The sequence below is a fragment of the Balearica regulorum genome, chromosome 1, assembly GCF_011004875.1.
Source record: "Balearica regulorum gibbericeps isolate bBalReg1 chromosome 1, bBalReg1.pri, whole genome shotgun sequence".
Classification (NCBI taxonomy): Eukaryota; Metazoa; Chordata; class Aves; order Gruiformes; family Gruidae; genus Balearica; species Balearica regulorum.
Window position 1 is genome coordinate 55654421 of NC_046184.1, and position 12454 is coordinate 55666874.

At 59.0% G+C, this 12454-nt stretch overlaps 1 protein-coding gene across 2 annotated transcripts; it reads left to right on the top strand.

Annotated features, from left to right (window-relative positions):
- Nucleotides 1-6522: 6522 nt before the first annotated feature.
- Nucleotides 6523-12225, top strand: TNFRSF13C (TNF receptor superfamily member 13C). Of its 2 annotated transcripts, none has more exons than XM_075751362.1 (3): nt 6523-7016; nt 7475-7711; nt 9295-12225. In XM_075751362.1, the coding sequence occupies exons 1-3, from the start codon at nt 6869-6871 to the stop codon at nt 9597-9599; spliced, it is 690 nt and encodes a 229-aa protein (XP_075607477.1). In that variant the 5' UTR covers nt 6523-6868; the 3' UTR covers nt 9600-12225. The 2 variants fall into 2 exon arrangements, with proteins under 2 accessions (XP_075607477.1, XP_010305296.2); XM_010306994.2 differs by having other exon boundaries at nt 7514-7711.
- Nucleotides 12226-12454: the final 229 nt, after the last annotated feature.

A 12454-nucleotide genomic window follows, 5' to 3' on the forward strand; every position in this document is an offset into this window, starting at 1 on the left:
CAGATCCCTTGCAGACCTGGGGGTGAGCACAGCACAGGGCTGCTGCCAGTCCCTCTCCACCTCCCCCGCTCTGCCCTTCCCCTCCTTCCCCACCCAATGCATCACTCCCCTGTTGCTTCTCCAGGCTTTGGCAGGATGGCTGAGGCATCGTGCCCAGATGCCGGCCAGGAGAGGAGGGACGTGAGCCACATCCTCATGTCAGCTCTCTCCTACATCACATCCTTAACACGGCCATTGAAATTCATAATGTTATTCTGCATTTAAGCCGACCTTTTTACACCCAGACGGTACCCAAAGGTTTGTGAGAAGCCGGAGAATGGCACGGAGATACTGGCAAGCGTGGCAATGCCACCACAGACTAATGAAATGCTGTCAGCACAGAGGTGCTTCGGCTGGAGAGGGAGGAGAGCTGTCAGCTGGAGCCTCGCAGCCAACAGCGTGGCGGTGACGAGCTCACTGCCGGAGGCAGCCGGCTGGCCGCAGGGCCCGCTTCGGCTCAGCGGAAATGCGCTTCCTTGCTTCTCATCCCGGATTGGGGCTGCACTCATGTCCAAACACGTGCCGCTCGTTCCTCCTGCAGTACTGCAGTCCCTCTCAATGCTCCGGGGCTGAGACCAACTTGAGTTTGGCATCTGACCGGCCAAGCAGCCTGCAGTCAAAATCCCTGTACTCCCTCGGTTCAGCTGCTCGTGGGGCATCGTCCGGCGGTGGCAAACAAACAGAGCTCTCCGGGGTGGGGGTGAGGGAGGCTGGCCTTGCACCCACTGCCACTGCCCCGGGCCTAGGGTGGTGGGAGCCTGCAGGGCAGCCACAAAAGCCAGTTCAGTGACCCACAAAAGCCGGTTTGGGGACTCGTTTCTGGAGCAGTGGTTAGTACTGGAAACCACGCAGGTTCCTGTACCTTTACTCCTGCTCAGACTGCTGCAAACTGCAGGTACCACAGGAGTTTTGGGAGGTTTTTTTGGTGCTTTCTGTTCTCTGTTTGAGCTGTGCCTTAAGTTATCCGGGCACGCTGCTGGATTTTAGCACCTCCGTTGGGATGGCTCCCGCGGCCAGTGCTGAGGAGCGTGACTGCGGAGCGGCCCTGCTGGGGCTGGGCTGCAGTCCTGGGGGGCGATGGGGTGTTATTTGTGGTGGTTGGATGGCAGGCAGCAGAGTAAATTGCAACAAATGAGCGCAAACAGGACAAACATAATTTCTTCTGTGTTGAAACCGCTTGTAAGCACCTTCCTATTTTCTCACGTTGCCTTCTTGTTCAAATGTATTCACCAAACCATTCCCGTGCGTAAGCAGGAGCCGCAGCTCTCCTGCGAGCAGTTTGTTGTAACGAAGCGCTATGCAAAATGCAATCGGGACTGCTTAGTTTAGCTTTGACTTCCAGGCTGACCCAACCAGTTTCCTGTCCCTTGCTGCTGGAACAAGCTGCAAAGGGTGGGGGCTCAAAGGGAGACAGCCCCTTTCCTTCGGCGAGCTTTGATGTTTGGCTCTGGAGTTGTCTGCTGGAGACCCCTGTGCCTGACAGCGCAGCGGTGGGGCTCCCCGCTGCAAATGCCGGGGAGGTTTCTGCGCTCAGGCTGGCATGCCAAGGAGGTTTCTGCCCTGGCGTACACGTGCCTGAACCAGCCGAACCCACCTGCTTGGAGGTTTGTAGCGTGACGGTGCATCGCCCTCAGCCATTTGTTTCTGTTTCGGTGCTGGAGGTGCTGCCCGACCCTGCCGGGGCACATGAATGCTCCCTAACCAGCCGCAGGTGAAGCTGGGGGGGCACTTGGCCTCCCACCACCCACCCAAGGGGGTCAGCAGGAGCTCCTGCCCATCCTTAGGGTGGGGATGGAGGCAGCATTCCTGCCGCAGGCAGAGCGGGCAGGGGGATTTGCTTGTGGGGACGTCCAGGCAGAAGACCCAGGCTCAGCTAATGGTGGGGCTCATGACATGGGGGTTGTGAGAGCTCAGACAGCATCTGGGGACCCAAGCCTCACCAGAGTCCCACCACACTCTGCAGAGCAGCCAGAGCAGCCAGCACACTGGCTGGAAACACTCGTCGCTCCCCCTCCCGCCTGTTCCTGGCAGGGGAGGCCAAGGGCTCGGCTCCCCCAGGGCAGGATCGGGGAGGGGGAGGTTCCCCCATGTCCTCAGTGCGGCTGTGTCCCTCTTGGGCTCTCCAGAGCATGGAGGGAGAATGGGCAGAGGGAGCTTGAGCACTGGCAGTGCCAACCCACTGCCCTCCCTCCGCAACCCTGGAGGAGCCTTCAAAGGGCAGCCCACTGGGTGCTCAGCATCACCCCTGGAAGGTCCAAGTCCCCTTGCAGAGGGAGCCAGGGACACCTGCTCGTTTTTCCTTAACCTCACGGAGAAGCACAGCTCCAGGGGCTTTTAAACAAGAAGGGGAGGCGACAAACCATGTTCAGCAGAGCCGGTGCCACGGGGCACTGCCCCACGCCAACTCCCCATGCAGGTGGCTCAGCAGTGCCACAGAAATCCTTGGTAAGAAGAAGAGCGGCCTCGATGGAGAGGTCTGGGTTTAGGCTGTTGGTGAATCTCTTGAAGCCTACATCTTCCCCCCTTATTCCTAAAATCTTCCCAGATTTTGTCCCTGAGTCTGGCTGGCATTGAGAAGGCAGAGCAAAAGGGGAGCTGGGCAGTGCTGGGGCATCCCAGCAGATTCCAAGGAGGAGGTTTGTGCTGGAGCCCTGAGAAACCAGCTCCCGAGAGCCATAGTGGGACCTTTCAGGACGGGGTGCTTCCTACCAGCTGGCGCAGAGGAGCTGGGAAGGGATTCAGGGTGAGGTGCCAAACATGCTTTGGAGGTTGGCTCCAACCAAAGCTTTCCAGCAGCACCATCTGGATGCAGGGCAGATGTTGGGCTGTGCCAAGGCGTACCCGGGGCATTGGGTGCGTCCTGTCAGAGGTTTGTCCTAAGGTGACTGGGTCTGCTTGATAAACACCTCGCGGCTTCTCTGATTGACAAGCCTTTGGGCTTCCGGTGCACATGAGCACAAGGTGAACTTTCGGTGGATATTTTCTGCTACAGGCGGTTCTGCAAGCGTGTGCGTGAGTCACTTCACCCACCCCTGACACCAGAGGAACCGCTCGCACGAGTCCGGTCGCTCATGTGTGCACCAGCACTCGCAGGACGTTGACGTCCCTCCCCACTCCTGGGGTCACCAGCGCTGCCCCGTCCCTTGCTGAGCTCTCCGTGGAGATCTCACCAGCCAACGTCGGCTGAAGCTGGCCCTCCCAGTGCGTGGTTGGACCAAACAGCACTGGAAATCGAGCTCTCCGACTCCAGGATTAAGACATAATTTTTAAATAGCTCGTTTGATATCTTTGCTGGTTTATTTGTTTAATAAAAGCTATTAGTTAGCCGGAGTCCCAGGCTCCTGGGGCTTTCATTTCTCTGCAGAGGAGATAAGAAAAGCACATTTCCTTATCCAGTGAGTCATTTTTTCTGCTCTTTAATTATGCATTTGTGCTATTATCAAGCATATTCAGCTCTTAGATGCAAACAGTTCAAACTACTCACCAAGCTTTAAATTTTACTGCTCCAAAACCAATCAACAGCTGTTACGAAGGGCAGGGGAGGCAAAGATGGGGGAGATGAAGAGGGGGACAGCCGATCCCTGGAGCCATCCGGGCAGCCTGGGCCACGCTGGTGAGCAGGCACACGTGTGAGTGCCGCTGGGGAAGTCAGCGGTGATTTTCTCCATGAGTAAGTGTTATCATGGGTAAATTCAAACATCTTTTTCTTGGGCTAGGAGGAAGCAGATGGGCTGGGAAGAGAGCATGAAAAAGCTGTAGAGGGGGGTAAAGACGGCTTAGAAAATGGGAGACAATAGGGTAAGATCAATCGTGGCGATGAGGCTGCAACATCCTTCCACGTAACAGGACCTGGGAGCATTTTATTTCCAGGAGGAGATCACGGCTGCTGTCCCTGGGGTCCCCGCCACGCATTCGCAGCTTCAGGTTTTCACTCCAGGCACCGAAACAGGAGCCATCGGCTCCTGAGCTCTATTGTGAACCTCGCCCTCTGTGTCAAAAGCAACACGTAGGTACTTCATGTTGTTCGGGCTTTCCCTGGTGCGTATATTTGACTGGAGGGGTCACAGAGTTAATCTGTAAGCGTGGTACAGCAGATGCCAGGACCCATTTCCCCCTCCGGTGTTAAGCTAAGCAAGGAGGGGAGGGAGAGGGACAGGGTGACAGTGCTACAGCGGGACCCACGGGAATAGGGGCTGGGGGTCACCGAGAGGCGGCTGACAAAGGGGAAGAACAGCGGGTGGATTTCAGGGGGGAGGGGTCAGGGGGATGATGGAGGAGCATCCCTCTTGGGGAAAGGAGACCAGCGGGGTGGAAATACCCTGGGGCAAGAGGAACAGCAAAGCCTTTGGAGCAGGGAGCTGTTTGAGGGGCAGGTGTCCTGACAGAGCACTGGCTGTTTTGTGGGGGTCCTTTGCCTCCATGCACAGCTCCAGAACCACCAGCCCACAAGGCAAGACATTTTCTGCTCCCTAGTCCCTACGCTTACCCTTCTCCGAGCTGCCTGCCAGGGACAGCGAGCGGTCTGGGTGCCCTCTTCTCCCAGGGCTCTCCGCTGTGGAGCTCAGATGTGGCCTGCAGCGAGCCTGAGCTTTTCTTCTCACCCCTCAGCCCTCCTGGCTGCAGCTTTCTGACCCCCTGGAGATGCTCCCAGTGCACCCTGCTGCTGGATGCTCGCCCCTCCTGCTCCTGTGCGTGCACCACAGCCCTGCTCCTCGCCTAGGGCGTGCAAGAGGCAGGGAGCCAGGTGAGGTGGGATATGGAGAGATGTCCTCCCCCGGCAGGTACCTGCACAGGGGTGAGCGCAGCCTGTTCAGCGCAAGCGTCGAGGCAGAGGGTGCTGAGCTGGCCGTGCCACTCATGACTTCGGAGCTAGGGGCCGTGCCGAGAGAGAGGGAAGTGCTTGACGTGCCCCCGCTCGCTTGGGGAGTTTTACTTTGACTAAGACAGAGGGGGAATAACTGAGTCACAGGCACAGGAATGGCGTCTGGGCTCTTGCGGCTCATCAGAGGAGCCTGCAGCCCCCTGGGCTTGGCACAGCCGTCCCCGCTGGCACTGCACAGCCAGGCAGGGCACTCCCCGGCAGCCAGGCGCGTGTGCATGTGTGCAAGGGGCGAGGGAGCGAGCGGCTGGGCATGCTGGCTGGAAAGGGAAGTGAAATCGCAGCAGGCGTGGAACCAGTGGGCAGCGACTGGTTTTGGTTGGGACTTTCACTCGTCCGGAGCCCCGCGGCACCCAGCGGGGAGGGCTGAGACGGTGCTGGGGCTGCTTCGGCACTGCCCTGGTGCAAGCCACCCTCCAGGTATGCTGCTGGCAGTGAGGGTGATGTCGTCGGGGTGCCAGGAGGGCCCTGCCATAGGGCAGCTCCTGCCCTGTGGGGCATGGGGTGCTGGAGAGCCATGCTTGGGCTGCGACCCAGTGTGGGGAGCTGGTGACTGCACCCCACCTGGGGCTTCAGGGAGTGGGGTGCAGAGGCTGTGGGCTCAGCTTGCCCAAAAGCCGTTGGAGAGGGGCAGGTACGTGCAGGGCCCAAGTCCTCTGGCCTGTCTCAGAGGAGCTCAGTTGCCTGTTGAGGACACCTGGTAGTCTGTCACCTCGAGCCAGAGCATCCTTCAGCTTTTCTCCTCCTCCCTTCCCAGCCTCAGTCCAGCACAGCAAGTGGCAGAGGCCTCGCTAGAAAGAGCCTAGAGGCTGCAAGGATGGGACTCCAACAGTAAAACCCTGTTAGGGGTCTCCTGGCCAGGGCAGGTGTCCTGCATTGCTTCCTTCAGCTGAGAGCAAGCCAGCAACTGTGGCTGGTCCCTTTCTTTCCTACAGGGTGAAGGAAAAGGGGACATGACTTTTGTTTGGTAAGGACATGACTTTTGTTTGGAGCCACCTGCAGCACTGAAATCCATCACTTATCCATTTCAGATCTTAAGCATCAGGCTTTGACCAATGGGTACTGGTGGCAGAAGGTTTCTCCTGCTCATGATCAGGAACACGTAAAACCATTAAGGGTTTATTTGGTCCCTTCCAAGGGTATGGGGACCGGACTTGCTTGGTCTGACCTGCTTTGCCCATGCCCTGAGCAGTTATTGAGCAGACCCAGATCTGAACTGCAGAGAACAAGACATGGTGCTGGGAGGGTCCTTGCCACGGGTCTACGTCTGGGATAGAGAGGGTGGAGAGAGCAAGGTGATAGAGACCACCATCATTGTAGGGATGGAGAACACACACCAGTTGGCCTGCCTGCACAACAATCACTAACAGACCACGTCCTGGGAGTAGTGGGAGCATTTAAAAGAGGAAACCTCAGTGCCCTTGCACTCTAATCTCCTTTGGTCCTTTTCTGCATTTTCCATCCAAGCTGGATCCATGGCCCTGGGATGGGCTCTTGTAAAGATCTGGGCACAGGCAAACCTGCTGTAGGCACTGGAGGATGCTGAGGGGGCTTTCTGCTGGCCAGCAAGGGAGGGTGTGGGCTGGGGGATGTGCCTGGGCTGGGGCACAGATGGGCTGGGGAAGAATAACAGCTGAGGAGGTGACACCATCGGGCTGGGGCACCATGCTGCTGGGCATAGTGTTCTGCACGGCTGGGGCACGCCAGGGGCCACAGGGATTTCAGAGGCATAATTTGGAGGAGGGGTAGCTTGAGGGTGTGTTGTACAAGCAGGCAGGGGTAGGGCTTGGGCGCTTGCTCTCCTCCTCCCCGATGAAGATCCGCCCCGGGGCAAGCGCAGCGATCGCAAGTCCCAAGGGAGACAACGCAGCTTGACAGACTGTATCTCCCTCTGCCCCGGGCCCCAGGGCACTGCGATTTCACACTTGGCAGCCCCTTCGCTGCCGTGCCATGCGGGAGCACGGCTCTCACTCCCACTCTGCCATGTCCTCATCAGGAAAAGCTGCTGCCGCCACCTCCTCCTGCCTCTCCTCTCAGTGCTTTGACCTCCTGACCAAGTCCTGTGTCAAGTGCTCCGACTTGTTCAAGGACAACACAAGTAAGAGGATGAGGGCATCCGGGGACCCAGTACCCTGGGGCTGGGCGGTGGCAGGGCAAAGGGGAATGGGAGCATCCTGGGGGTGGGCAGGTGGAGAGGACCTTCTCCTGGGCATGGTGATGGAGGTAGGGATGGAGGGCTGCCTTCATCTGGAGAAGGAGGAAGAGGGCAGCCAGTTGAGTGAAGGGACCGCGCTGCAGGGAGAAGAGGGATGATACAGCTTGGCACGGGGGGGGTCACAGCCTTCCCCAGAGATGACCGTAGGCGGAGTGGGACACCCTTATCTCCCACCACTCGGGAACGGCAGCGGGTGGGACGAGGGTCCCGCCAGGTCGGGGGACGGTGCATTACAGTTGGTGGGTGGGAGTGGTGAAGAGCCGCTCTCCCTCCCTGCCACTGTAGCCCCGAGGCTGGACGGACAGGTGGGTAACGCTGCTGCCCTCCTTCCCTCGCCCCAGCTCTCCCGCTCCTGACACTGCCGGCGTCTCACCCCACAGCAGAGCCCACCCATGTGGCGCCCACCTCCACCCTGGCACCCACCCTCCCCTCGATGGACCTGCCCAGCACCCTCCTGATCTTCGGGGTCCCGGCAGTGGTGGGACTCATCCTGGCTCTGGCTGCCCTCTGGGGCTTCCTGGCCTGCAAGGTGGGGAAGCAGAGGAGGAAGAGGAAGGCAGCAGACGAGGAGGCCAAAGGTAGGAGATCTCTTGCTCTCCCTGTCACAGTGTCCCGAGGCTCCCAGGGCAGATGGGATCACTTGCTGCCGGCTCCCCCGAGGCATGTCCTTGTTGAGACCAGCTCCTCCTCAACACGGGCTCCACGGGCATCCCGAGCCATTTTGGGGCAGCTGAGCCACTCCCTGAGTGACAGTGTCCCCTGGGAACCCATGCCTGCACCTGGCTCCCAGCACAACCCTGCTGAACTGTCCCTCCCTTTGCTGGGTCTCCCTGTGCCTTTGCTTTAAACACCCGCGGGCACCATCCCCTCTCCAGGGGGGACATGTACCAGCGACTTGCCTCTCCCTCTCCCATGGTAGCCAGAGGGCCATGGATGGAGCAGGGCTGTGGGGCAGACATCTGGGGATGGCTCCAGCGGGAGCCTCTCCCCATGGCACTGCAAATGGGGGTCCCATGTTGACCACCCAGCCTGGCATTGCTGTTTGGGATGCCCGGTGCCCTCCAATACGTGCCCCAAAGACCCCGATGGTGTTGGGACCAGCCTCATTGGTAGGACACCGGACCACCACACAGGGTCATCCCCAAGGCATCAAAAATAGGGCTGGGAGGCGAGGGATGGGGCTGAACCTTTCCTGGTGGGGTATTTCCGGGGGGGTGAGGCCACAGAAGCCCATGATGGCTCATCTTGATGGGGCATCAGCCGGGGGCCGGGCGGCCGTTTCCTCCCCTGGGGACCCCCACCTCGGTGCTGACTCAACCCTGGCCGCTCTTCTCAGAAATGGTCTCGCCTGGCTTCATCCCTCCCCATCCCCGGGCAGGGGGCATGGCTCCGTGGGATGCCGATGAGGGGGCCGCCCCAGGGGATGCTGGCACCCGCCACCGCCCCACTGCCCAGACAAGTGCCCTCAGGGGGCAGTGGGGCCAGGGGCAGCTGATCCTCATGACCCAGCTTGCCCACAAACCACTGGCGGTGCTGGCCGGGTGACTCAGACTGGGGGGGACACTACCTGGGGCCTTTCCACTAAACCAAGTGTGGCTGTGACAGCCCATGACGCACATACCCAGGAAAAATACCAAGAATGAAAGAGGGGGGGAGAAATCCAGTGGCAAGAGAGGTCCGGCCATGATGGAGAGCATCAGAGGCACCCCTTGGATACTCCCCTGCAACATGTCCCAGTGCCTGTCCCCCCCCGTCCCCCCAGGCTGCACCCCAGCAAGCCCACCACTGCAGCACTGGATGAGTGGAAAGCTGCAGAGGGCTCAGGGCTGGCGGCACACGCCTGCGTTCGAAGTGGGTAAACAAGTCTATTTTTAAGTGGGAGGCAGTCGGGGAGGGTGAACTGCCAAGGGCCGGGCTGCTCTGCTGCCGGCAGGGTTTAGTGAGAGGGCTCAAAGTGCAAGTGCGAGTTTCTGCCTTTCCCTATTGTTTTTTAGGGGGGAAAAAAACCCATTAGTTGTAAGCAGGAGGAGCTCTTGCAGGTTCCTCCTGCTCCAGCCCCATCTTCCCCTTCCGTGTGTCCCCGGGGATGTGACCCTGCCCCTGGGACCTGCCTGGCCCCACTTTTTGAGCCTTATAACCTCCTTTTCTTGTCCTCTGCCAGCAAATGTGGATGCCGCCAGCCCCCTGCCCAGCCTGGGTTGCCAGGACCCTGCCGCCTTGGCCCCAGCCCCATGCCCACATCTCAACGGAGGCCTGAAGATAATGGGGCCACCCGAGAAAGCTGGAGCGAAGCGGAGGCCATGCTGCCGGGGTGATGCCGACGGTGACATCATCCTGCTCTCCACTGTATACCCCCGGCATGAGGAGTGCAACCACAGCTTCCCACTGCCTGCCACCGAGCTGGGGGCCACAGCTCTGGTCACCACCAAAACCACCCAGAACTGCCCCAGTGAGGAGAGAGCCTGAGGGTGAGGGGAATGGGGCTGGACCACTCCGGCTGCTCCCTGTGGATGCTTAGAGCCCATCCCCGGGGTGGGCAAAGCCTTGCACGGATGTGAGCTGTCTGATGACTGGATTTTGCCTCGAGCAACATCAACCTTCTAGGATCACTGCCCTTTTCCACTTTCCCATTTGTACCGAGTCCCAAGTTGTGCCTGTAATGGCTGGAGGAAGCTGACGTGGATCACACCAAGTTATGGTGAACCGCCGACAGCTGCTGTGGCTGTGCTGTTGGGAGGAGGCAGAGGAGACGTGGCCGGTGAGGACGGAGCATGGCAGGGGCTGTTGTGCCAGGACAGGTTTGCTGCTGGCTGGGTGATTCGTGGGGACACAGGGCTGGAATAGCAGAAAGAGGGGGCGGGGAAGGAAGATGGAGAGGGAAGCAGGGAGTTACATTAGGACCAAATCCTACACTGCTGCCATTAGCTCGATTTTTGCTACTGACCTCAATAAAAGGAGGCTTGGGGCCATATGGAACAAGGCACATCCAGCATCTGCTCCATTCACAGTCCTGCCCTTCCCCGTCTTGTGCACGCTGTAGTATCTGGGTCTCTCCTCCCCCTGGGCACTCTCACGCAGTGGCAGGTGTCCACCAGTGGTCATGGGAACCCCCTCTGCAGCCAGGGGTGGTCATGGGAACCCCCTTCCATCCTCAGGGATGGGAAACAAGTCTGTCTTCCCAAGCAGGGAGGGAGAGAGGGAAGAGGGGAAAAAAATCTTTGGTCTGACCTACAATCATTGAAGTCAGGGAGGACCAGGGGCAGGCAACGGAGACTGCTGGTGTAGAGGAGCTCCGTGAGCTTGTCATTATGGCCCCAGACAACCGTCACTTCAGCTCACTGTGGCTGCAGAAATACCACATGTCACTTGGGATGACAGGGCTCCTGGTGATGGATGTTTCCACGCCGTGCAAAACCAGGCAGGGAGTGATGCGAGTGTAGGCGGGATGACTTAATTTATGTGAGTGTCTTCAAGGCTTTTCCTCTGTGCAAGAGCTGGCCGGTGTTGCTGGTCCCAGGCACTTCTCTGTAGATGGTCTTGTTCACCTGCCCACAAGTGGCTTTACTGAGCAGGAAGGGCTCTGCTTTGGAAACGAACTCATTAGTGCAGGATTGCTGTTCCCAAGTAATTACAGCAGCCAATCTCACTGGCCAAACAGAGCCCGGCCAATGTCTTGGGTGAGAAACCTTGCTGGCCTCGGAGGGAATGATTAGGCAAGGTTATTTGCATGGAGCACCTCGGCAGAAGCCCAGGTCTGCTCTTCCTTGGGCAAGATGGCTTCCTCGCCCAGGAGGCTTCAGGATCTGAGCAGAGGTGGCCGAGCAAAGTGTGGGAGCACTGCTGTCAAACACCAATGGGCCACCAGGGGCCACAGCTCATGGTAGGGTTGCCCAGTGGCACTGTGTGGAGAGGATGTCCCTCTGATGATGGGAAGGTGACCCCCTGCCCAAGTTTGAGCTCTCTTCAGGGGCTGCAGGACCAGAAGCTGCTGTTGAAGGGTGACCCTCCCTCTTCTCCTCTGCCCGTGGCACTGGAACTGGACTCGCAGCATCCATCCCATAAGGGAACCACTGGCATTGCCACAGATGCCAAGGCCCAAATTCCTCACCACAACTCCTCTCTCAGACCTAAACATGCTGGCAGAGGTGAGCCTTCATCCCTCTGAGGCTCCGCATGGCCCAGGATGGGATGGGTCCCCGTCTCAGCCTTGGGGAGGAGGATGATGGAGGGGCTGGTCCACATGCCCAACAACTGTCCTTTGGGGATCCAGGATCCCACGGCTCGCTGGCAGGAGCTGTGGAGGCTCCACAGTTGGGCTCCCAGTTATCCGCAGCAGCCATGCTGCCCATTGCAAGAGGGGCATCCCCACAACACGAATTGGGCATCTCCTCATCCCCATGCTCCGCACCCAACCCTGTGAAGTGAGTTCAAGTAACCTTTGTGCATCTAGAGCGGGGAAATGAGCCAAAGCCAGGCTGGGGGACGTTTTGGCACTGGAAGAAGGACTGTTTGTGGGACGCAGAGCAACTTGCTTCACAGGAGATGGGGGCAAGAGGGAAAGGGAGCAGGAGTGTCGGGCTCCTCTCCCGATTCCCACTCGGTGACTGCTGTGGCTCAGCCCCTTGGATGTGCTGCCCACCCCGACTGCCGCGGTGATTTGAAAAAGAAACTCCCATGCAAATCCTGTTGAAAAAACCCCCCTCTTTCTGCTCAGGTAGGGGCTTCTGCTCTCATTTCTGCTAGAGCTTCAGCCGGGCAGCTCCTCTGTGGGACGCCACTGGCATCCGCAGTTCACAGCAGCAGCATTTTGATCCACATTGGATTCCTCAGCTGGCAAGTGCCCCTCCGATCCTCTCTCCATTATGGCATGCAGGGTGTCTTCCCCACGTCCTGCCTGCCCGATTGCCAGCTGTGGTGGGTCAGTGCTGCCCTCCTGCCCAGCCTGCTTGGGCCTGGGAGGGACTTGCCACCCCTTCTATGCGTGCTTCTCCATCCTTACGTGCAGGGCAGGGGTCCGTCCGTCTTGTCTGTATGGAGAGCAAAGGGAACGGAGGTGAAAAATATGGTTGTAAAAATGAAAGAATAAAGTGAACCCATTACCAATGCACTCTCAGAGATCTGCATGAGGAGGTGCCTTCTCGATCCCTGTTCCCCTGGCTTCAGGGATCTCCAGCACAGCGGTCTCGGGGGTACAGCAGGACCTTGAGCTGGAGAGGCACCCTCTGCACCGGCATGTCCCCTGCACATGGCCCAGCCACCTCCATCCCCCCCATGACCACCCTGGGAGCTGTCTGACAGGATGAGGATTGGGGCAAGTGTTT

Coding starts and splice junctions, on each gene's coding strand:
- TNFRSF13C (XM_075751362.1), top strand. CDS start 6,869: ATGCGGGAGCACGGCTCTCACTCCCACTCTGCCATGTCCTCATCAGGA. Junction 7,017..7,474: donor CTTGTTCAAGGACAACACAA/GTAAGAGGATGA, acceptor CCCTCGCCCCAG/CTCTCCCGCTCCTGACACTG. Junction 7,712..9,294: donor AGCAGACGAGGAGGCCAAAG/GTAGGAGATCTC, acceptor GTCCTCTGCCAG/CAAATGTGGATGCCGCCAGC.